Below are 23,474 nucleotides of genomic sequence, written 5' to 3'. Positions count from 1 at the left end.
CAACCGTTCAGGAAGTTAAGGAGAGAAAAAATGGTAGCGATCTACCCCATTTTCATTTGTGCTTCACTAAATTACACATCAGCGAAGCACGTGTCTGTTTTTCCGAGCTGAAAGGCTTGATTTGGTCGATTAGCCGCACTGCTTTGTTTCAGTGTTGCTGCCCCAGATCTCATCTCTCAGGAAAAGGCTAATGGTCTGGACTCACGTGCACAGATGACCTGACAGCGTTCGTGTCCATCGACAGCTGGCACAGATCGCCCAGAAAGTTGTTGTTATGAATGATAGGAAGAGCTGCATCAACAAAAGACAGAACTCTCAATATAAACACCCTGCCAATAATGAACTTGTGATGTGATGTAATGTGCTGGGAAAGTGCATGGAAAGCAAAGTGCTATGAATATAAAAGTAAGTAGGTGCAGGATTCTGCAGACTGAGATGGGTGAGTTTAAAAGTACTACGAGAACATGCTCAAAAAGTAAGACTAGAATTTCTCATTTAAAATCATTTTTAATAACTGTGAAAGATCAAGAACTGCCTACTCTACTAGAGAGTTTAAGAAAAGGTAAGTTGTAAGTGCACAAAAAATAACCAAGTACCAGAATACATCAAAGTGATGGTAAATTAGATCCTTAATTTTTCAATTATGTTCAACAAAGCGGTACCAGAGTCACCAGATAACATTATAGACCAATTCTACCATGGACAAGAAATCTCATTGCTTTCCTTTTTAAAGGTCCACAGAGGTTATGCTGCACAAAACTGATTGATGTCTGAGGGTTTTTTTTGTATGTATGGGCAGAACTACAAAGACCTAATCATTACTGCAGCAGCAGACATTGGAGCCTTTTATCAGAAGCATTCAAAGGTGAGTGGGAGAGAAGAAAGAGGGTGGACAAGGGGTCTGTGGTTCCAGTCACAAAAAGCCACAAGGAATAATAAATAGGGCTTCATTTTCTCTAGCTGCTCTTTTATTGTAAAAAGGCCCTGATTTGAGCTCCAGCTGGGTTTAAAATGACGAAGGGGGTGAGACTGAATCACAGCTAAGGTGGCAGAGCTTCCCCCAGCAGTAGTTATTTATACACCTACTGTATTTATAATCCTCCCATCCAGAAAGAGCCAGATGTGGTGAGTGTGAAATCACTAACAATCCAGTCAATTCATGATATCAAAAGAAAGGCCAACTGCTGCAGTACAGGCAGTGAATAAAGGGCAGATATTTGCTGATGGTGGCATTCGTTTAAAAAGCTTCATGAAATTGTTAAGCATTCAAACCTTCTGTAATGTAATCATTCCTTTTGTGCTGATGCTCACCGTGGCTCTGCTCTTTTAGACTGTAGTGTTAAAAGACCCAATCACACCATTATCACAGATATTACATAATTACATGTTCTGAACTGCCATCAGCATATTGTGACCTAGCAGCATGTCAGACCTAAACAGAGAAATACAGCCGTACACGTTTGTCGCTCACGTGATCATATAAGTGCAAAATCTATAAATAAATAAATGACTGATTCTCTAAAAAATTTGCACATTCTTGCACCGGCGGGTGAGCAGCGTGTGACTGCGTGTGACTGTCACAGATTTTGATTTGGGCTGTGCAAAGCAACAAATTGACTCATTATGTTATTATGAATTGCGGCTGATTCATTCACACTCCACAGAAATAATGGTCTCATCTGTCAGAGGGCTGAGCGCTTTTAATTAAGAGACCCGTGAACCCAAAATATCCCCCGTCCAATTATTAGAAGAGCAGGTTATACAAATGGTGAAAGAGCTGCGACAATCCATGGCTGCTCCTCCGCAGTCCTCGGTTTGCTTATCAACCCTCCATGTGCAGTTTAATATGAACTTCTTGTCTCATCTTCCACTACGCAACCTGAAATTGAATTTGGTGTATGGTTTGTTGTTACGTTTGATTTCACAGTTAAGTGATACGGTATAGTATGAAGTCAGATGCTGTTTTTGCTTTTTTTTTACTGATATTGCACTGGGAACATTCTGGTCTCCAGAGCCAAATGACCACCAAGTACATCGATGCAGACACCAGGGGTCTCTGCAATTCAGTACAGCGCTATTGATTTTCCTGTCTCCAGAAGGTTATCCTTAGCCCTTTCAGAAAAAAAAAAACCAATGTTCGAGCAGCACCACCGCCATTCCGCGTGGGTTTTACCAGCAGCACCTTTTTTTTTTTAATATTTCAAACATCAGCAGCAAAATGCTGAAATACATCTTCAGAAAACAAAACGTTTAAAAGACTAAACATAATGTGAAAGCTTCATCACAAAAACTGTAGTTATCAAGGACGCTCTTCTATGAACACTTTCAGTGCATGCTGGCAGCAGAAATGATTGGGCTCATAAATAAAACAGTTTTTAAGAGCCCCCCCAGTCACAAAAACTGTGAAAACCTGGCCAGAAGGTGCATCACATCAGCTGCAGGACTGTTTTGAAAACACGGACTGGAGCGTGTTCGAACATCAGGACCTTGAAGAGCACACAACATCAGTGCTCTCATATATTAACTTCTGTGTCAACAGTGTCACTGTGGACAAACGTCTCCGGGTGTATTCCAACCAGAAACCCTGGATGACTAAAGAGGTCCAGGTCCTGCTGAAGCAACGTGACGCCGCTTTTAGATCCGGTGATGGTATGCAGTACAGTGCAGCCAGATCTCAGTTGAAAAGAGGCATCAGAGAGGCCAAGGCAGCGTACAAGAGAAGGATCAAAGACCACTTCACCACCAACAACTCACGACAGGTATGGCAGGGAGTTCAGCACTTAACCAACTACAAACCTGGCAATACCACGTTGACTGAGGGTAACGCGGAGCTTGCAGAGGAGCTGAACCACTTCTTCGCACGCTTTGAGGTGAAGGGACCAGAGGCAGCAGCAGCAAAAACATCGGACAGCAGCAGCCCAAGCCTCATAGTGCAGGAATATGAGGTGAGGCGCACACTGAGGGCAGTGAACCCCAGGAAGGCCACCGGACCAGATGGGGTAACCGCAAAGGTCCTAAAAGAGTGTGCAGACCAGCTGGCTGGGGTCTTCACTAAGATCTTCAACACTTCACTGTCCCAGTCCTGCATCCCGCCGTGCCTAAAGTCAGCCACAATTGTCCCACTGCCAAAGCGTACTAACATTAGCAGCCTCAACGACTACCGACCAGTTGCTCTAACACCTGTTATAATGAAGTGCTTTGAGAAACTGGTCCGACGTCACATCATGTCCTGCCTGCCACCCACACTCGACCCGCTCCAGTTTGCATACAGAGCTAACAGATCAACTGAAGATGCCATTGCTACAACGCTCCACACCACCATCTCTCACCTGGAAGTGCAGGGCCGTTACGCCAGGCTGCTCTTTGTTGACTTTAGCTCTGCTTTCAATACGATACTCCCGGACAGACTAATAGATAAACTGCTGGAAATTGGACTTCCTTCCACCACCTGCCGCTGGATCAGAGACTTCCTCTCAGACCGTGTACAGAGAGTTAGAGTGGGGCCTCATCTTTCCTCAGCCCTCAGCCTCAACACCGGCTCTCCACAAGGCTGTGTACTGAGTCCCCTACTGTACACTCTGTACACACATGACTGTGTTAGTTCCCACCCAGACAACACAGTCATCAAGTTTGCAGATGATACCACTGTGGTGGGGCTCATCTCAGGGGGAGATGAGACTGCATACAGAGCTGAAGTTCAGAGGCTGTCAGATTGGTGTGCAGACAACAACCTGGACCTCAATACCACCAAAACAAAAGAACTGGTAGTTGACTTCAGAAGGAGGAAGTCCGAGCTGCAGCCTGTCAGCATCAACGGGGAGTGCGTGGAAAGGGTCTCCAGTTTCAAGTTTCTGGGTGTGCACATAGACACAGACCTCCAATGGAGCTCTAACACCTCTGCGGTCTTAAAGAAGGCCCAACAGCGTCTCCACTTTCTGAGAATCCTCAGAAAAATGGACCTGAAGAAGGAGCTGCTGACCGTCTTCTACCGCTGCTCCATTGAAAGTGTGCTGACATATTGCATCGGTGTGTGGTTCTCCAGCTGCACCACAGCACACAGAAAGGCACTCCAGAGGGTCATCAACATGGCCCAAAAAATCATTGGACATCCTCTTCCCTCCCTGAAGGACCTGTACAGCACTCGCTGTCTCAAGAGGGCACGCAGCATCCTACGGGACTGCACACACCCAGGACACGGGGTGTTTAAGCTGCTGCCGTCTGGCAGGAGGTTCAGGCTGCTGAGGTCCCGAACAAATAGACTCAAGGACAGCTTTTACAACAGGGCAATAGCCCTGATCAATGTAAATAGCTGACCTGACTGGATACCTCCCTGGACTTTTTAGGGGGAGGTAACAATGTTTAAAACGATAACAATAATATTTATATTTATAACAAGGTGCAATAATAATTAATGTGCAATAATAACAGTGTGCAATACACATACACTTATTCTTCTTTTTTATACTAAGTTAATATACTGTGTTGTGTTGTTTGTTACGTTGTGATGTGTCATATCGTGTCGTGTTGTGTTATATGTAGTGCCGACGTAGGACAGTTTTTCCAATTTCATTGTACTACTGTACTATGTATGACTGTGCAATGACAATAAAGAGTTATCTTATCTTATCTTATCTTAAATGTGATACTTAAACATTTGATGCAGGAATGATAGCTATGGTGACAAGTCTGTTGTTTTTTCAACACAAGGCCTCAGAGACTAATTATGTGAGCAAAACATCATCGCGCCCTGACACCACCACCATCATCCACATATTGCCAGCTAATTGTCTGCACCTAGTCTTGTAGCTGAGGAGAAGAACTGATTCCTGTATAGACTTACTTGAAATATGTGAAGTATAATCTGGGAAGTCCTTTAGTTTCATATTCTGATCTGTTTCCAGACATCTACACGTGACAGGAGGCAAAGTGTTCCTTATAGCAGCGTGCCTTTGGGAATACTTTCATATATAAAGGTTCACAACACTTTCAACAACCACTTCACACAATCAGACGTCTATTTTAACTTCACGGGAGGCTTGAATCGACTTGTTAAAGTGGGTTAGGATAATCTTAGAAAGGTGGAACGTGTAATTTGTATTAAGAACATAATAACATGCCTTTGGCAAAAACAAAAAAAGCAACATGATGATAGATATTTGTGTGAGCCACAGTTGTTTGTCCAGGTGCAAAGCATACTAACTTTGATGAAAAGGTCAGCCAATCAAATTTCCTTAAAGGGGAAGACTTGTCATTCTCGGTATCGCAATGAGCAACACTTGTCACCTCCCTGTGGTCTAATTGCAAATGTACCTGTGATGCACATCGCTAAAGATGAAGCAGTGAGAGAGATGAGATCACTGATATGCCACCCAGTGACATATCAAGAGCACAACCACCCACACACTCACCCACCCATTAAGTCTCATTTCCAAGAATAGGGGGCAGACTGTGCTCTTGTAGGTATGAATAATGAAAGCAGCCTCCAGGAGCTCATTTCCAGAGAGTGATCATCAGTAAAGTACGGCCTAATGATCACACAGATAAAGTGAGAGGCTGGCATTCATGATTAATGCCCTCAGGTCTGTCTCCACAGCTACACGGCCTCTGCCATCAGATCTTCTGATGCGCACTGACCACAAAGCATCAGGTGCATCAAGGAAAATAAGATAGACCATAATTTACATGAGTCAGCGCATCGCTTCGTTCCTATAACAAAACTAGCTGTAATATATCATAGAGCAGATATAAAGAATAAGAAAACATGTTAGTTTCAATAAAGCTGTAGTATTTTGTTTTATCTGATATGTAAATGCTTTTTAGGCACCAACCTATCACTTGATATGATTTTTATGTAGCTTGTTTAAATGCCTGTGTGCTTTTTTGATGTCTAATTTACAAAATAAACTCATTTTTAAAAAATTCCTGATGCATGAATATCTTAAGTAGTCTTCAGGAATAGTTTTCCAGGCTTCTTAAAGAGTGTTTCTTTTGATGTTGGCAGCTTTTTGTTCAGTTGTCTGTTGAGATGATCCCACACTGTTTCGATAATGGTGAGTTCCTGGTTCTGGGGAGGCCAATCCACGAATGATAGCGTGTGAAAAACCAGGCTGTTGCCAATCAGATGCTTTCCAGGCAGTGTTGTGTGGTGAATAAAAATCTGACAGTACTTTCAACTGAAGGGCCGGATGCTCAGATCCTGTGTCAGATCTTTGCTAAATCATTTCCTATTTCTTAAGGACATAACTTTTAGATACTGTTCATCAGCCGTGGCAGGCCACTTCTTCTTTTGCCTTACACTTGTCCAGTTGTCACATTTTTTTAAGAGCAGACTACACACTATGCCATATGAGCATATGAAATATGCCACATTCTCAGTTAAATTCTCTTTGGGAATCACCTTGCAAAAAATACTGTGTTATCTTTGGCATTTTTTGTAGAATGAGCTCAAGAAATGGGATCAAGCAATGTTTTTGTGACAGGCTGCTTGTAACAAAATGCATAGAGCTACAATTTAAAATACAATTTTACAGTTTTGCTAAGTCCTCTTTTTGTGTAGACATACGGAAAACACAAGTCATCCCTTGAGTTTGGTTGCTTCTTTGCTTAAATGATTAATAGGTCAGTGTTAAGTGGCTTAACAAAGAAACAAATAAATAAAAGGCACAAAGAAGAGAATGAAAAAAATAATTAAAACAAAACCTTTTACTCAATACTGTATATGCATGGTTTTCTTTAGTTTAATTGATTTCTTTTTACTTTTCCCCTAAAATAATTTCTTGTAACTATTTATTTCAGGGTATATGGTTGTAGTTTTTGTTATGCCCACTAGATGGCACCATAGTAAAAGAAAAGCACAGCATATCACTTTTTTGCTGCAGGCAATGGCCTCAACATCGCAGACACAGTTTTTTAATGGTAAATTATTTATCTACAGCTCACCAGCAGCAGCATTCATGTTCCATTAAAAATAATAAGAATACCAATAATGGGCCACAGTAGCACCAGGGGCCTGACCCATTTAAGTGGAACGGGGTCATGATGTAAATAATTACACCTGTGTTTCCATGTCAGAATGGCTGGGTAGCTGAAAAGGGCCTATTATGCTCATCATGTGCTAACACTGACACATCTCTGAGTCAAGCACTGTTCCAAAGACACCCTGAAGGACACACTTTGAGCTGACAGCCCACCTTATTTGTCTGTGTGAATGGATCATCAACCGGATCATACCAACGTGAGTCGGCTGGAATTCCATGATCCCACAGAACTGATCCCACCATACCAGCCGTGGCTCTCTTACATGAGATGCAGACCTCACTGTAACGGCTGACTGGAAAGCATGTCATATCACTGTCTACAAAAGACTCAGCTCTTATTTCAGTGAGACATGGCAGGAATATTTACAGTCACCAGCTTGTGTCATCAGGGCGAATAGAGACGAGTGACCCAAACGTGCACTAAATGTTTTCTCTCGTCTCATCAAAGGCCAGTAACTCACAGGCTGTCATTAAACAATAACAGGAGATGTGCTAACATGGAAACAGACTACAGGAGTTTTGTCTGACATAGCGAATTAAATGTGAATCTAAATATTTTGTGCTGCTATAGAGAAGGACAAGAAGGCACACTGTTTTCAGACTGACCCACTTGTTGATTATGACACCTTTCTCAGTATTTGTGTTGAGCTGGCCCAAATTGTGTAGGTCAGGCCAAATTATCCCTTCAATCTCTTTCAGCTCAGCTGAGTCCAAACAGCGCCACTGTTGTGAGGCTAAATAACCAAGCAGTGGCCAGAAGAAATGGCAGCGGCCAACAAAGTAGGTGGATAACACACTGATATTGAGATTATTATTCCTCGTCAAGAGCTGCTTTGTATTTTTTTTTTTACTTTAGTGTGTTTGGCATATTTATGGTTGGGATTTCTGGGTCATCTAGACACAATCACACTTTCACTGTGTGGGAAAATCATTTTACACTTTGCTTGGCCTTAAAAGAAAGGAGATGGTGAGAGTTTAATATCCAGGACTCGGGGTGTAGTTGTCACTGATGCCTCACAACAAGGAGGATGTGGGTTTGAACTTCATGTTGTCTCTGTGCACACAGTTTCTTCCCACAGTCTAAAGGGATGCATGTTATGTTAATTGGCTGTAGGTATGGATGTGATCATGAAGGCTTGTGTGTCTCTCTGTGTAAGCCCTGTAGGCTGGTGACCTGTGCAGGGTGTAACCTACCTTATGCAAAGCACCAGCCCAGACAGGCACCAGTCCCTTCCACAGCGTTAAGAAAATAGATCAAATCAACAAGTTCTGGTTTCATAAAAACGGTCAAAGTAACAAGGTTCATTAATTTATTTAACACATTCTCAATTTACACTTTATACACATATAAAGAAAGTAAAATGCTTCTTGAAAACACTGAAGGCTAAGATACAGGCAAAAGTGAACTTAAGACATGATGTATATCTATTTATAAATACATGAAAGTATTGCAAGACTTATCAATTCCATTTAAAACTGCAGAATTAGATTCACATATTAGGCATACCGTAGATACATGCAGTCAGTGAACTCGTCAATGAAACACAGTTACAGTCTCAGAAAAATTTGCACAAATTAAAATATCCTATGTAAACATATAGTATACAGATGCTTTAGGGGCTTATATCTTGAGGTTAACAGTTAATGATAAAACATCGTTAAGCACAACACGTAAACATTTGAAGATCTGCTGTCATGTTGTTATCCTGCAGCGCTAAACCCTTTAATTTAACACTCTGGATGCTAACATCTGTTAAAATATATATCAATCAATCTGTATCAATACTGTGCCAAACAACAGCTTGAGAACTTTTTAGACAGAAGCTGTCTATAGCATACACATATATATATGCTCACATATATGCTAACATACACAACAGTTCCTGTCAACAGCAATCAAGCTATAGCTACTAGTGCAAGATTAGCACATGTTTAAACATGCCGGAACGATGTCCGACATACAGCAGAAGTTGTGCTGATTCAGAATGAAGAAGTTGCCTTAAACTCTAAAAAAAAATCTACTTTTACTGCTGTCATGTCAAAATATATTGTAACTATGCTTAGTGGCGTATAACAGTTGCAGAGCATGCCCTAAATAAAGGTGCAAAGTCACTGTTCTGCATGTCTGACGGACACTCTGAGGGTTGCTCTCAGGAAGTGCTGCTTCTCTTTCTGGTCCTTGGTCTCCTCTTCATAGTTTCTTCTTCTTGGTCGCTTTCACAATTCCTCTGACAAGACCAACACATCCCAGTTAGGAAACAGTTGTAACATAGTTACTGTTTGTGGTGATTGTGACAATTGTGAGTCTCCACAACTGGAGACAGCTCAAAGACTCTAAGCATTCTTTTACATATCTCTCTCTATTTTTTTTTTTTTTTTTTTTTTTTAGCTCCAGCAGCATATAGCAGGATAAAACTGTGCTTGCTACACTGCAACACTGTGGAACACAATGTCTGTTGTAAAGATACTCCCAGAGAAACAGTTAGACATCTACATCTGTAAATGCTGTGGAAATAGTGTACAATAAAAGAAACTCATCACCACATTAGTAAGTGCACCTGCTTATTAAGTAAATATCTAATCAGCCAGCCACATGGCAGTATGGTGCAATGCATTTTGGCATGTAGACATGCTCAAGACGACCTGCTGAAGTTCAACAGGAGCATCAGAATGGGGAAGAAAGGTCATTTAAGTGATGTTGAATGTAGTATGATTGTTGTTACCAGAGAACTAGTCTGAGTATTTCAGAAACTGCTGAGATTCTTCCTGCACAACCATCTCTAGGAATTACAGAGAATGGCCAGAAAAAAAATGTTTCCTATTGACCAGGAAACATAGACTCGCCAAAATTGTACAACAGAAGATTGAAATATCATTGCCCATTGTTAAGTCCAGATTTCTGCTGCGACATTCAGATAGTAGAATCAGAATTTAGAGTAAAGAACATGAAAGCACAGATCCATGCATGCACGGATTTATCAGTTTAGGCTGGTAGTTTAATGATGTAGGGATAACTTTTTTGCACAATTTAGTTTCAAATGTGCATCGTTTAAAAAAACAAAACAAAAAAAAACCCCACAGCCCGCTTTATTATTGTTGCTGATCATGTCCATCTCCACAGAGTACCCATCTCCTCATGGCTGCCATGTCACAAAGGTCAAATCATCCTAAACTACCTTTATGAACTTAATGACTTCATTGTACTCAAATGCCCTCCACAATCACCAGATCTCAGTCCAATAGAGCACCTTTGGAATGTAGTGGAACGGGAGATTCACATCATGGATCTGCAGCCAATAAATCTGCAGCAAGTGTGTGATGCAATCACGTCAACATGGACCAAAACCTTTCTGAATCTCTGCCATCAAGAATTAAGGCAGTCCAGAAGTCAAAAGGGTTTAATCTGGCACTAACAAGATGTACCCAATAAAGTATCTGGGGAATGTATTTGCAAAGTTAAACTAACCAGCTGTTGGTTGAAGCAATATAAATGAGAGCAGCTCAATGTGTGTCAGTTTAATGTAAACCATTGCACGGCAACCTACCCCGTCCTCCTCAGGCAGCTTCTCATTCTTATGGTTCTTCATGATTCGTGTTAGGTGGTTGCACAGAGCCACAATTCTGAATGACAGCTATTGAAACCGACAAAAGTAAAAAGAAATGGGTTACAAAGCAAGACATGTGCAATTTTTTTTAATGCAATCTTCCTTTAAGTAATAGTCCAAGTTGGTACCAAGGCTGCATTTTACCTTCCACCTGCGTCGAGCATACTGTCTCTTGAAGTTCTCCAAGTTGACCACTGATAGTCTCTTCACCAAGGCCTGTCTGGGGTTCAGAGGCTGCAGAAACACAGTGAGATGTCAGAAAGCAGAACTGTCCCTCACGTCAGCTGTGCGCATGTGCTTGTCTAATATAATCAGCTATACCATGAAGACATTTCAGATCATGAATGACAGAAATTTAAAAAAAAAAAAGAAAAAAAAAAAGAGTCATAATTTCTAATTAAGATTTATTTCATGGTTGACAAAAGTGTAAAATGTCAGCGCACAAAGACAAAAGAGTGCTGAGTGTTCAGACGCTAATACTGGCAAAGGAAGTGAGAAATTTTTAGATAGATAAGATCTTATCATAGATGTTGTTTTTATGGTTAGCGCAAAAACATCTCAAAGAAAGAAATAGAAAATGCTTTTGAAATAAATAACTCAACCTTCAGCAATAGAGCACATTAAAATCCATAAAAAAGATCCTTTCTTTTAAAACACTATCATTTACAAATGGAGTATTAAATAGGATTAATTATTATTTCAATAAAAAAGAAAATTGCAATTAAAAAAAACTTAGATCAGTCAATAAAAAAACATTTGAACTTATCGTTCACTCCACTGAGAGAACCATTGCACAGTACATTTGTTTCATTTAGTTTTACTAAATCAGCTAAAATAATCTGCTAAATGCTCAGGCAGAAAACACCAAATTAATAAATAAACGTAGTTTAATAAATCCATGTGTCACAAAAATAAATAAATAAATAAATAAAATAAAATATTGTGCCACTTATCCCAGTTAAAGGACTAATCATGTTTGCTGCTGTACCTGCTGTTAAGATCAATACTTGTCTGTCATTTAAAAAGCATTCCAGAGCCAGTAAGAAATTAAAGCTCAGCTTATCTTTGGCCTACTAAAGAAAAAAGGCAGGCCGACTCTGTCAAAAGTCAACAAAAGAGATGTCAACGCTCGGGGCAGCAGTCCATGAGCAGAGGCAAAACCCCCTCTCTCTGGTCACCTGGGGGTTAGGGTTCAATGGGGGTTTCTGTAGGAACCTGAGGCATTCCAAAATACCTAAGAGATATAATCTCTCCGGAATGATTTAGGTCTGCCTTACGGTCTCCTCCCAGAATGTAGATATTTGTTTAAAATAATGGCAAAACCTAATGCACTAAGATTTCTATAATTGATAATGTCCATCCATTTTCTTCATTCAGTTCAGGGGACTGGAATCTATCCCAGCAGAAGCGGGGTATACTCAGGACAGGTCATCAGCCTGTTGCAAGGCTAACACTGAGAGAGAGACAACTATTAACGCTCACAGTGGCACCTTCAGCCAGTTTAGAATTACATGTACATGTGCATGTATTTGGACTGCGGGACGAACCTGGAGGGTACTCACGGAGGGAGAGGGAGAACATGCAGAAAATAGTGTTTATAATGTGTGTTTATGTTTGTTTAACCTTCGGACAAAGCCAGGCTAGCTTTATTAACTGATATAACCATCTTCTCCTTTAACTCTTTATCTTTTTTGTTTAAACAATAAAGAAAATCTACAAATAAATAAAATTTAAAGAGTGCAATTTAAAAAAAAAAAGAAAGAAAAAAAGAAAAATTGTTGACTCTTAGAAGATTTTTCAATGGTTTATGTCAGCCAGACTCAGTGAGGGGCTGTTCAGCCTCAGAGCAGACTTCTCCTTCACAAGTCAGATGCAGCAGGTCCTCCAGTGCTTTCTTTACATGTGTGCTCAGACTTCTGTTATGGATGCTACCACTGGTTCCCTCAGGATGCAAAGAGCCCATCAGATCCTGGAGCCACTGGAGCTCAGAGTTCAGCTCCTGCCTCAGAGCATCCAGTTGGCCCTGCCTGTGGTTGTACCTCTTGCTGATGCTCTCCAGACAAACATCTACTGCCTTCATGTCTTCTTGCACCAGCTTCCTGGTGGCCTCCACTTTGCGAAACTCGTGGCAGGCTTGCGAGAGCTGTTTCTTTGCGGTGTCCCGCTCCTCCTTGTACCAAGCTTCCTTGTCATTGTGAATGGAGAGCAGTGCTTCTATGTCACCCTGCAGGGTGCGGTAAGCTTCCGCCACCTCGGACAATCCCGTCTCCATTAATCCGATGTCTTCCAATACATGGGCAAAACGCTCAAAGTTGGCATATGTGTTGTTTTGGGACATGCTGGAGTGCGACTGGATAGTGTACTCTTTAAGTAGTTTTGTCTTCAACTGCTTTGCTTTCTTCTCAGAGGCAGCGCTGTCCTCCTCCATGTGGCCGCAGGACTTCAGACAGAAGGGTAGGGGTGGGGGAGGGAGACTGAGTGAGAGGATGTCTTATTGTTGCATCTCGAAAACACGTATAGCAGTGAAAAATCCCAGCAGACGTGGCACTGGAGGATTAGTGTGTGACCCCAGAGCGAAAGCCACGGCTGATAAGGGGTGCCAAAAAACAGCAAACATTCCTGGTGAGCGTGTAAGGTTTCCCGGATCCATGCTTGCATCAAAACAGGATGAGGACTTCACAGCAAAACACCACTCACATGCATTTCATCAGCCTGAGTGGGAGGTAGACGGCTTCACCACAGCACAATGTTAAGTTTCTATTCCATTAAAATACAATTAGCGAGATATTGCAAGAGTCAGACCACTGACTTTGTAGACAAAAGGAATATTGCAGATGGCGTGAAGATGGATGAGATGAGTGTGAGATGTGAAGGGAAAAACAAAAATTCCCAAACAGGAACAATATACATACTTTAACTGTGGGACAGTATGGAAACATCTATCCAGGACAAGTACACAGTTAGTGGGAGTGAACACTGGAAAAAAAAAAAAAAAGATCCTGCTACCCCGTATGTTACCTTTGACATTAGCTGCAATAGATTTTACTCCTCGTAGAAGGGGGGGCAGGGGGGAATGAAGTGCTGACAACAGTCACAGATTATACAAACCATGCAACACTACTGCATAAATCATGTCCATACCTTAATCCAAGGATGATTCAGTGCATCTTCTATTGTCATCCGTTTTCTAAAAGAGAAAATGCAGCTGTGTAAATATGCCAGAACAACTCCATCAGACAGGGCACGTAGGTCAGTCGTGCAGCAGACGGTGACTCTAAGGATTACAGCGAGACCAAACTTCCACAGAAATATTCAGTTTCCCGAAGGTGCACGTAAACGCTTAAATGGAAACACATGTCAGAAAGTAAGAAGAGGATCACATTTTACAAAGAAAGTGTTTTTGCAACATTTTGTAATAGTTTTCTTTTCTGGTTTTATATATCACACCGTGCAGCAGAAATATATCCTTACTGGCTGGCTGGCTGTTTATTCTCATGTGGGTCAGGAGTGCACTTCATTAGGATTTTATAAAGCATAGCCCCGCCTGGTACTGGGCTTTGTAATGAAATTTCAAACCTGACCTTTGGCCTTGACCTATTTGTTAGTAACCTAATTTCTTTCTTCTTCTTTTTTCCTCTTTTACCTCGTTTCCTTTTCCAGGAGCCCTCTGATAAAGTTCTTGGCCAGCTCACTGGTACTGCTGAAGAACTCTTCATCAAATTCGTAGTTCACCGCTGAGATGTTTGCTAACGTTTCCTGCTTTGTGTCACCGAGGAAAGGTGACGCGCCGCTCAAACTGAAACAACAGCACAAACGTTTGCATGCGTGACTCAGTCGATAATCGTAGATACATTAAAATTCCCGGACGTTGTGAATCTCAACTTACAGTATATATGTGATGACGCCGATGCTCCTGCAAAAAAAGGCGCAAGATTAATCCAAAGTTATGCACTGCAACCTGTTGTGCAGATGTCAGCAGAGTCAGAGGTAATTAAAAGCTCTTACCACATGTCTGCTTCCAAGCCCAGTTGCTCATAGTTGACTATCTCTGGAGCTGAAAATAGACAACACACACTCAACATCACAAACAGCGTCTGGCCAAACATCAAGCATCTCATTAAAATCGTCAAGCTCAATAAAAAAGAAAAAAGAAAAGAAAGAAAAACTTACCAACAAATTCAGGGGTGCCAAAAATGTTTTTGAAATCCGTCCCATCTTGTATTTTGTGTGCTAGTCCAAAGTCTATTATTTTGATGCGGGGTAAGGTGGCATCCCTGTCCAGCAGCATTATGTTTTCAGGCTGCACCAATGCAAATAAAGAAACAAAGCATGTATGTCAGCACATTTCCACTAATAGCAAGGCTCAGTAATACAGACAAAAGCAACAAGTTACCTGGAGAAATCCTCCTTTTGTGGAAGCATTAGAGAAAAACAATTAATCACGCTAATTAGTGTAAAGGTGTGTCAGTGTGAACTGAAAATCAAGGCTTCAGGCATGAATGACTCAAACACCTAGTGCGTTGTTATTTTGCGTACCTAATCCACCTTCAGTTATCAACACAAAAGCATCATCAGTGAAGAGGACTCACAATGAGCCATTCTTACATTTCTACTGTTATATGCTCACCAGATTCATATGGGGCATAAAGGGAACAACAACAAAAAAGGAACACTATCACCCAGTTCTGCATTCAATTAGTAAGATGTGGCCTCTTGTGGAAACTTGTCAAAGGGGCTCCCTGTTTCCCAGCGCTGCCCTTTGGCTCTGTGCAATATAATAGGCCTGCAAATCAAGAACCATTCACATTGACTTTGAAGGGTTATGGTGCTGGGGTTGGCTTGTGTTTATTTAGCTGTTCTGAAGCTTTATTTTAATCAAAAAGGGGGATAAGAATTTCTCAAGTAAAATTCCAAGTCAAAATGGGGTTAAACAGGAGGGTTAATGGGTGTTATAGCTGACTGATCTGATGAAAATAGACCTTGGGAACGTAGATGCACAGCTAGAAAAAAAATCAGACAGGATAGCGACTTTCAGATAGAAACGTGGGCGATACAGCTCTGAAACTAAAGAGATAACTTTGAAGTGTCGGTATCTGAGAGTTTGGATGGTGGCCACAAACAACAGGAAGGATGTGTGAATCAGAATAGCAGAACTGTGCAGTACGTACATTAAACACCTGCTATGGATAGATAGATACATATACATAAGGTCTTTATGGCATTGCTTGTGCGTAGTAATACAGTTGCTATGGAGGTAAAGAGTTTAACTGTTTCACAGAAAACAAATGCAGTTTAAGATGCGCAGCACAGGAGAAGCACGTTTACCTTTAGATCAAAATGTGCAATCTTCTTGGAGTGGAGGTACTGCACTCCATGTAGGACCTGCTTGATAAACTGAGTGGCCTCCTCCTCACTGAGGCTCTCCTTTTGAGCTAAGAAGTCAAACAGCTCTCCTCCAGAGACCCTGCAATACGCACAAACACACACAAACTGACACTCGGTGACTGTGGGCTCAGACAATCTGGAGCAAGCCCTTGCTAGCATTTTTATCTAAAGTGTGTTCTCAGGAAATTTGATGCACAAGCCCTGGATGCCTGAGATATGTTTGTCTGTGGTGCCAACTTGCTTCTGTTTTTAGTCCATTTGCCCTACTTATGGGCCAATGTATTTTTCCATAAACATAACTGAAAAAATGGTATGAAACCTTGGCCCATAAGCACAATGTTCTCTACCATTCATACAGAGAAAATGAGAATGAAGGACAGTGCGTTATTCTGCAGCCATTAGTCATATTTTTTGTTTGAGTTTTTCAATTAGTCCTAATCAGGCCTGCCATGTTTCTCGGCACTCAGCGACCCCAGACGGGGGCCCTTTTTGGCCTCTTTTCAGCACAAGCATTATTGACTTTGCAAGAGACATTTGGTTCTTTCTGGCAGACATGATCAGGGGCAAATGGTTTTCAGCAAACACAGCTTCAACAAACAGAAATAAACTCACAGATGAGTGGACTTTTGCAGTTTTACAGTATTCCTGCCAAACATTCAAAAGACTGCACTGACATAACTTTTCAATCCCAATAAAACACATTTTATGTTATGCAGGCTCTTATCTATTGTACATAGATGTTTGGAGTTTTCAAGAAGTAAAGCATGATAAAACTTTATTGTTGTGACTGTGTGGATATTGCAATGCATTGGAGAATCTTGTGGTGACTCACAGTTCGAGGATAAGCACAACATCTGTCCGGTTCTCGTAAACATCGTGGAGCGCTACAATGTTGGGATGCTGGAGCTGCTGCAGGATGTCCACTTCCCTCGCAATCTCCTCTCTTTTCACACCCCGTCTGCTGGCCCCGCTCAGGCGCTTCTTGATGAACTTGGCCGCGTACTTATTGCCTGTGCTCTTCTCTATGCATCGCTTGACAATCGCAAACTGCCCACTGCAGACAAAAGAGAAGCAATCACCACAAAAAGTGCCAAGAGAGCATACAGAGCACGGGAAAAGCAGTAACATCCTGCATCTTGGTGGAGGATGTGATCTCTGAACACTCTTCTTGTTACACCCATTATCATTCAACGTGACAACTGATTTACGTGCATCAGGATTTGTAGTATCTACCATCTTTTTTTTTTTTTTTTTTTAAAGGAATAGAACTAATAACATTCTTTGCATTTAGCCACAGGATATTGGTGAGGAAGCTCTGGTACACAGAGGACTGAAAAATTGCGGTATGGTCCATCACTTCCTGTTTCCTGGCGAGACAATGAGACAATCTGGTGGTGCTGAGAGAGCCTCTGTCCTCCTACTCCTTTTAACTTCCTGTCAAGTTTAGTGGAGCAAGCTCAAGTGTTTACTCCACTGAAAGAAAAGCAAATCACAACAGAGGTGTGTCTTTGACAATATTGTTCAGTGAATCACTGCGTTCTTGTTTTGAATGTTAGTTAGAAGTGATAGTCAGACATGAGCTTACGACATCTTTAATGGCATCTTATTATTAATGAGCTTCAGTACTGACATACTACTGCTGCTTTGTTGTTTCCTGTTGCTGGGGGATGACCTGCCCACCCTATTGTGAACACAAGCTTCTCATCCTTCTGCGTGATGCCACAACGACATACAAGGGCTTATGTGGTGACAGAACTGGCAAGAGTTTTACTGAATAGGAGGGAATGGTTGGGTAAAACACATTAAAGCTTGAGGACCGAAGAATTTTCATGTTTGAAGCACAGACACATTGTGACAATGTGGAGGGAAAAATTCCCAAAGAGGGGGAAAGACAATAATTGGCAGGCATTTCATGAATTTTGGACATAACTGTCCACACAGAAATTCCAGAGTGGCTGTGAGAGGCTGTCCAATCTGTGTCTAGAGGGCTAAGAATAGCCAGACTGAAACAGAGTCTTGCTTTACCTGCCACATTTCTTCTGCTGTTGGTGAGTGAGAGCCCCCGCTTGAACTGCAGGAGTGGAAAAGAAAGAAGGGCAGAAAGGAGGTGTGCAAGGAAGATCTGTACACCCACAACACACTACAGTTCACACTTGTATTTTCAGGGTGTTTACAATGTGCACCCAGAAACAAATTAAGGGATTAAATCCTATCTTTGTGGTTTTAAACCAGCTACTGACTCTGTAACCCTACATCGGTGCGAGATGGTTGAGCCAGTTTTCATGTTTTTGTGGCACGCCCTGTCCGGTGCTCTGTGATCACACCTGCTGTTACATTGACTATGCTAAGCCTCTTATGAAACATGCTCAAAAATAACAATGTAAAATTATGTAAATGCGGGACCACATAAACCCAGACTTTCAATTACAACCTCAATGAAGAGATTAAGTCTAAAACCTTTAAACAAATATGACGCAGTCTGATACAGCAGCACTTCAACAAAAAAACTGAACATCTCTGATACACAAGGGGAAAAGAAACAAGCGTATGAGTTTCTTTAAAGTGCTGCAGTGCTTGATGCAAGGGGATTTGCACTGAACTACATGTGGTTGTTTCACCTGTGCGTCTAATAAGACAAGGGAATCTTTAACTTTAGATTGATTTGATGCATTTCCTATAGCTTTCAGGTTCTGGAAACACATTAAAAGCCTAAAGTCCTTGAAGTTATTATTGAGATCATTTAATTCATGTGTGAACATGTCCCAGCAGAGACTGCAGGGGGGAAAAAGAGAGAGTGGGGAAACATACGTTAAGGCAATAATCCACAAAGAATCCCACGCACATTCTTTAAAAGGAAAATAAAAAGAGAGCGGGTGGAGTGATAAAGCACAGCTTCATGGAATCTCAAATCCTCCCTCTGCCTGATCTATTCACAGGACGTCTCCACCCTCGAGTCCTCCCTGTTAGAGATGATAATGTGTTAACTGAAGAGGTGGGGAAGTCACTCAGTGAATTCCACTTGCAAAAACATCCATCAATTACCCCAAGGGGAGGAACTGATCCATCACTGGGGCATGAGCAGTCCCCTTGATTTGCCTGATAACTAATGGCAAATAGAAAAAGCCCTTGAGATGATAGTTGTAGTTCATGTGTGAAAAAGCACCCAACACAAATGTCAGCAGAGGGGCTTTACTCCAGCATTGCTACGAAGTGCAGAGTAACAGCGGAAAGAGATGCTGGGGGAGGTGGTATTCCACAAAAGGCCAGGCGTGCCGTCTGTCTTAGCCCTAAGCCGGCCAGCGGGGCTGAAAGTGCCATCTCTCCGCAGAATTTCCACTTCCAACAGCTGAAGGTCATTAGCCACAGCCAAGGTTGAAGGAATGCTCCGACAAGTGGTGCCAACCCAATATTTAAACATGTTTCTCAACTGAGCAACCACCAGGATGACGAAGAGCGCCAGATTCGCTGTTGACCCAGAAAGCTGTTCCTAACCAGGCAACTAATCAAATGCCATTGAGGGCTGCCGGGACGCAGCTCCAACTTTTAAAATTCTACCGGTGCTTGAAAACCCAATTTGTCTCCCACATTTTCTGCTTTTTACGCTGTAAGTGAAATCTTTCCGCATTTAAGCCCTAAAGTAATCTCTAGATTCCCACTGGTATTTAAGTCCAGCCACACACGCACACACCAGCATCTGTGAGGCATTAGTGTTGTTTGTAATGGGACAATTTCTGTCAGTATTGGAACTCTGGGGGATGTCCAAAAGGTCAACATGGAGGTCCTTCAGTTAGGCTGCAGCAAATAAACTCCCTTCTCTCTTTATTTCCCCAACTTACACAACAGCAGGAATGTTTCGAAGCTATAGAGACAGAGAAATTCTAGTACTTTTTGGTAATCTGAAACAGCTGTGTGCCTGCCCTGTGGGCTCTTTTCACTTCAACGCATTTATTGTTCGAGCACCGCAACCTAAAATTTGCATCACTGCCCTCTGGATATTCCATAAAGAAAACTTGTAAAATGGTTAGTCCGAATCATTTTCTCCTAAATGAACCCACATAGATACTGGAAAAATATTTTGCATATCAGGAAGATGCTCCTGCAGTGTTTACAGATTGGAGAGCAAAAACTCTGTGAACCTGTGTTAATGGACAGATGAGTTTTCACCTCAATGTCAACTTAAGCAGTGACAAACATGCTGCTGTTCCTGTCAGTATAACTAATGTTTAAATATCCATCTCACCGTCAAGACAGAGTATAGGTGTCTTGTGAGTTTCTGCAGGTATTTTGTAAGAAGCCACACATTAACAAACTGACCAGATTCAATTTAAGGCATCGTTAGAGTCATACAGTTCACCCTGGGATCACGTCACTCGCTGTACCTTTCATACATAGCAATAAAGACACGGTGGTGCTAGACGAAAAGTCAAGGGATTACCATTAGAAGTCAACATGAAAGCATTCAGGAAGTCAGAGTGAAACCATGGTGTAAAGTAAATTCAGCATTCAAATTTTGGGGAAAGTCTGCATGTTTTTTGGGGGGGGGGGGGCGGGTTTAACAGATGGTAGTTTCTTGACACTGACTCACTACGCACTACTTATCTACTAAAAGCTATCAGTTGTTATGAGCCAACAAGGACACAAGCTCACTTGTAAACAGGGTCCAGCATCTCAGATGAAGACCTTTTTCTCAGCCTTACCTTGATGCTCAGTTACAGCTCACCGCTTCCTGTTAAAGGCATCTTTTGGTTCGGACTTTAACACTTTGTACTGTATGATGTCATAAGTGTCATCAGTCGAATGGAAAGAAAGGTACACTTGTCACAGCATGCCCCGCATGTCAAAGGGCTGACAGGTTTACCCAAAACTCTGTGTCATTAGTGGAAACAGTCACTCAGTACTGCTTTTCGGGGCTGTGAGACATTGAAACCTGTCAACATGATTAATTCAATTTCCAGAAATGGTGCAACAGTACCACAGCACAGGACATCTCAAATACGTCACACAGTTTTTGCCTCCCTCCGCCAAATTTCCCCACACTCTTAAAGGACAATTGAGTAACAGTTCCACTGAGGTATGTGAGTGGAGGGCTCTGAACCCGTGAGGCTGTCAAAACTGTGAGTGGGCTAAAACACGTCCCCCGAGGCTCACCAGAAAACTGTGAGTGTGAGTGAAAAGTCTTTTGCAGAAAGATAAAATGTAACAGGTTTGGTTACTCAGAAAGCTAACCAGGGCTTTTAACCACAGTAGCTTAAAGGGTCACATATTTTCAACATGCTGATGTTAAACATGCACTCAGCCCACAGCAGAGTCCCCTTTGCTTTTCAGGCAAAGGTTTTCTCATGAAAACCAGCTCAGCTTTGAGCAACACATTCCCATGTCTGCCATGTCTTGCAGGGGTTTAAAGGGTATTTCAGCTTTTTTTTTTATATAAGTTTTTAAAAGTCTTTTAAAGGAATTTCTTAGGTTTATTTATTAGGTTACTTGATGTAACCTAATAAATCATCTACTAGTCTGTGGTGATATGAGCAGCTTTTGAGTTGCCTCTGTGCAAACAGTACTTTTTTTGTTTTAAACGGTGCTTACAATCTATTTACTTTGCAAACTACGTAAAGTATTAGATAATTTATTCATTTTATTGATCAGCTAACTGTTCGTGAATCATTATTTTTAACCATCAGACGTGAGTGCTTTACTCAAAGCCTGATTACTGTAAAAATATTTCATATTTATACATTTGAACTTTTCATGCTACACGAGGCCTTTGCTGAAAAGTCTTCCTCTTCTGTTTTTTGTTTGGGTTATTTTTTTTTATAGTTTTGAAGGAGTCATTTCAACAGCAGGTCTGGATCAGGGTGTGTCAAAGCAGCTATGTCCCAACAAAGACTGGGACACAGTGCATATTGGGATTAATGGTGAAAGGCTACAGGTCAGATGCTTTGCTTTTACACCCGCTCAATCTGTTATCGAGTGGTGCACATGCCCAAGCTGTCCTTCCGTGCAAAATTGGCGTAGCTTCCTCAATCCATATTGTAATCTACCAACTTCCTGTAACTTATTTCCTCAGTTTCCTTCACGTCTGCTCTTTACGGGGTTTATTCGCAGCACTTCGACACCCCTGGTCCACCGCCCCACAGTCAGACCATGCAAAGCAAATCGCTCACAATTCATTTGCGTTCCTGGACTGACAAATCTGACCCCCAAACAGGGCTGTTTTCTTTTCTTCGAGTGCGTTTAGCTTTGGTACGTTATCTCTAGCTGTAAAATTCAGCCCACTTTAACCCAACGACACTCCCCAGTTCAAGCTTAGACAGGCCAGCTGTTTGCATACCTACATACACAGGACCACCACCGGATCAAGCACTTGCAAGGGAAACTGACTCACCCTCTGACTCACACAAACTGTGAAGGATCATCTTCTAAGAGGTGGGGATCAAATAACCTCTCATTGACATCCTTCATAAAAACTAATCGTGAACAAATCCTCACCTTCCCAGTGTTTCTCCAATTTCATAAAAATCCTCCACGTTCTCTTGCTTGAATACCGCCATGCCGGGCGTCCTCATTGATGTAGCTCCTTAATATGTAAAACAGATATGTAAAACAGCCTCTTCGATATGCTCCAGTAATGCCAGTTGTTGTGCCTCCCCAGGAGTACTCTTCCTGCACACAAAGATGAGTTGGTTTGTGAGCGCAGTGATGAAAATGTTTACTACAAGTTGCAGCTTGCTGTAAGGTATTCGTTTACTGAATTAGAGCTACTTTCACCTTGCTCTTGGGAAAACCTTAACACCGTAACACAGCACAGAAAAAAGGGTCCTCTTTGTTCTTCACTAGTATTACAGGCTTTAAACTACAACTTGCACAACAGCGTCTGAGCAGCATAACAGTGTATAATGAGGATTACAAATGAAAAGAACATTTCTGGCTAATTAGGGCAGGGCATCTGTTGTGAAACATTATGTCTGGTTAAAAAGGTTGAGAATGGCAGTTACACAGGCTTTGTAAATATCAGAACATGGCCATTGTGACAATTGTGAATAAGGATTTAGAGATAAAATGTAACTGTGCAGCATGGGAGTGAACACGTATGTGTACACAAAGAGATAGAGAAAAAAAAAAGATGTTCACAAGCTGAATTACCACAAACTTCCTCTCTGGCAAGTTTCATGAGTTTTTCGCAAGTGTATCAACAAAACTGGCTGCAGTTAAAAACACCGGGTCTTACCTTCAGTCAGCTGCAGAGCTGATGATAAAGGTGCATCAGTGTCCACGTCTCCTACAGTTGATCTCCTCGTCTCATAGCTGCAGCTGGGGCCAGAAAACAGCTCCTCCGGGGTGGATGGCTGCTGTTTTCTGTCACCGGTGGTATCACCATCAGGCTTTTGTGTGCGCGTAAAGTCCCTCCCTCTGATGGCTCTATTATGAAACTGCAGCGCGAGCGTGGCAG

General features: G+C 41.8%; 1 protein-coding gene across 2 annotated transcripts; it reads right to left on the bottom strand.

Moving 5' to 3' along the window:
- Positions 1 to 8,333: 8,333 nt before the first annotated feature.
- Positions 8,334 to 23,424, bottom strand: dapk2b (death-associated protein kinase 2b). 2 transcript variants are annotated; one of them, XM_085461876.1, is made up of 12 exons: positions 23,253 to 23,404; positions 22,514 to 22,687; positions 16,860 to 17,081; positions 15,968 to 16,106; positions 14,813 to 14,942; positions 14,648 to 14,696; positions 14,529 to 14,555; positions 14,286 to 14,438; positions 13,784 to 13,829; positions 10,787 to 10,876; positions 10,583 to 10,669; positions 8,334 to 9,265 (listed from the first exon to the last, which is right to left on the bottom strand). In XM_085461876.1, exons 2-12 carry the CDS (start codon positions 22,588 to 22,590, stop codon positions 9,188 to 9,190), a joined length of 1,098 nt encoding a protein of 365 aa, XP_085318002.1. In that variant the 5' UTR covers positions 22,591 to 22,687; positions 23,253 to 23,404; the 3' UTR covers positions 8,334 to 9,187. The 2 variants fall into 2 exon arrangements, with proteins under 2 accessions (XP_085318002.1, XP_085318003.1); XM_085461877.1 differs by lacking the exons at positions 8,334 to 9,265; positions 10,583 to 10,669; positions 10,787 to 10,876 and adding an exon at positions 10,883 to 13,082 and having other exon boundaries at positions 23,253 to 23,424.
- Positions 23,425 to 23,474: the final 50 nt, after the last annotated feature.

The sequence above is a fragment of the Copadichromis virginalis genome, linkage group LG7 (genome assembly GCF_057382275.1).
Source record: "Copadichromis virginalis isolate Kocher_CV1m ecotype Utaka linkage group LG7, C_Virginalis_male_GT1.1, whole genome shotgun sequence".
In the NCBI taxonomy this organism is placed as follows: domain Eukaryota; kingdom Metazoa; phylum Chordata; class Actinopteri; order Cichliformes; family Cichlidae; genus Copadichromis; species Copadichromis virginalis.
Note: the sequence above shows the minus strand (reverse complement) of the source record. Positions and strands in the feature narration are given on the sequence as shown.

Coding starts and splice junctions, on each gene's coding strand:
- dapk2b (XM_085461877.1), bottom strand. CDS start 22,590: ATGAGGACGCCCGGCATGGCGGTATTCAAGCAAGAGAACGTGGAGGAT. Junction 14,943..15,967: donor TTGCACATTTTGATCTAAAG/GTAAACGTGCTT, acceptor GCATTGGTGCAG/CCTGAAAACATAATGCTGCT. Junction 13,083..13,783: donor TGAATCATCCTTGGATTAAG/GTATGGACATGA, acceptor TTCTGTCTGAAG/TCCTGCGGCCACATGGAGGA.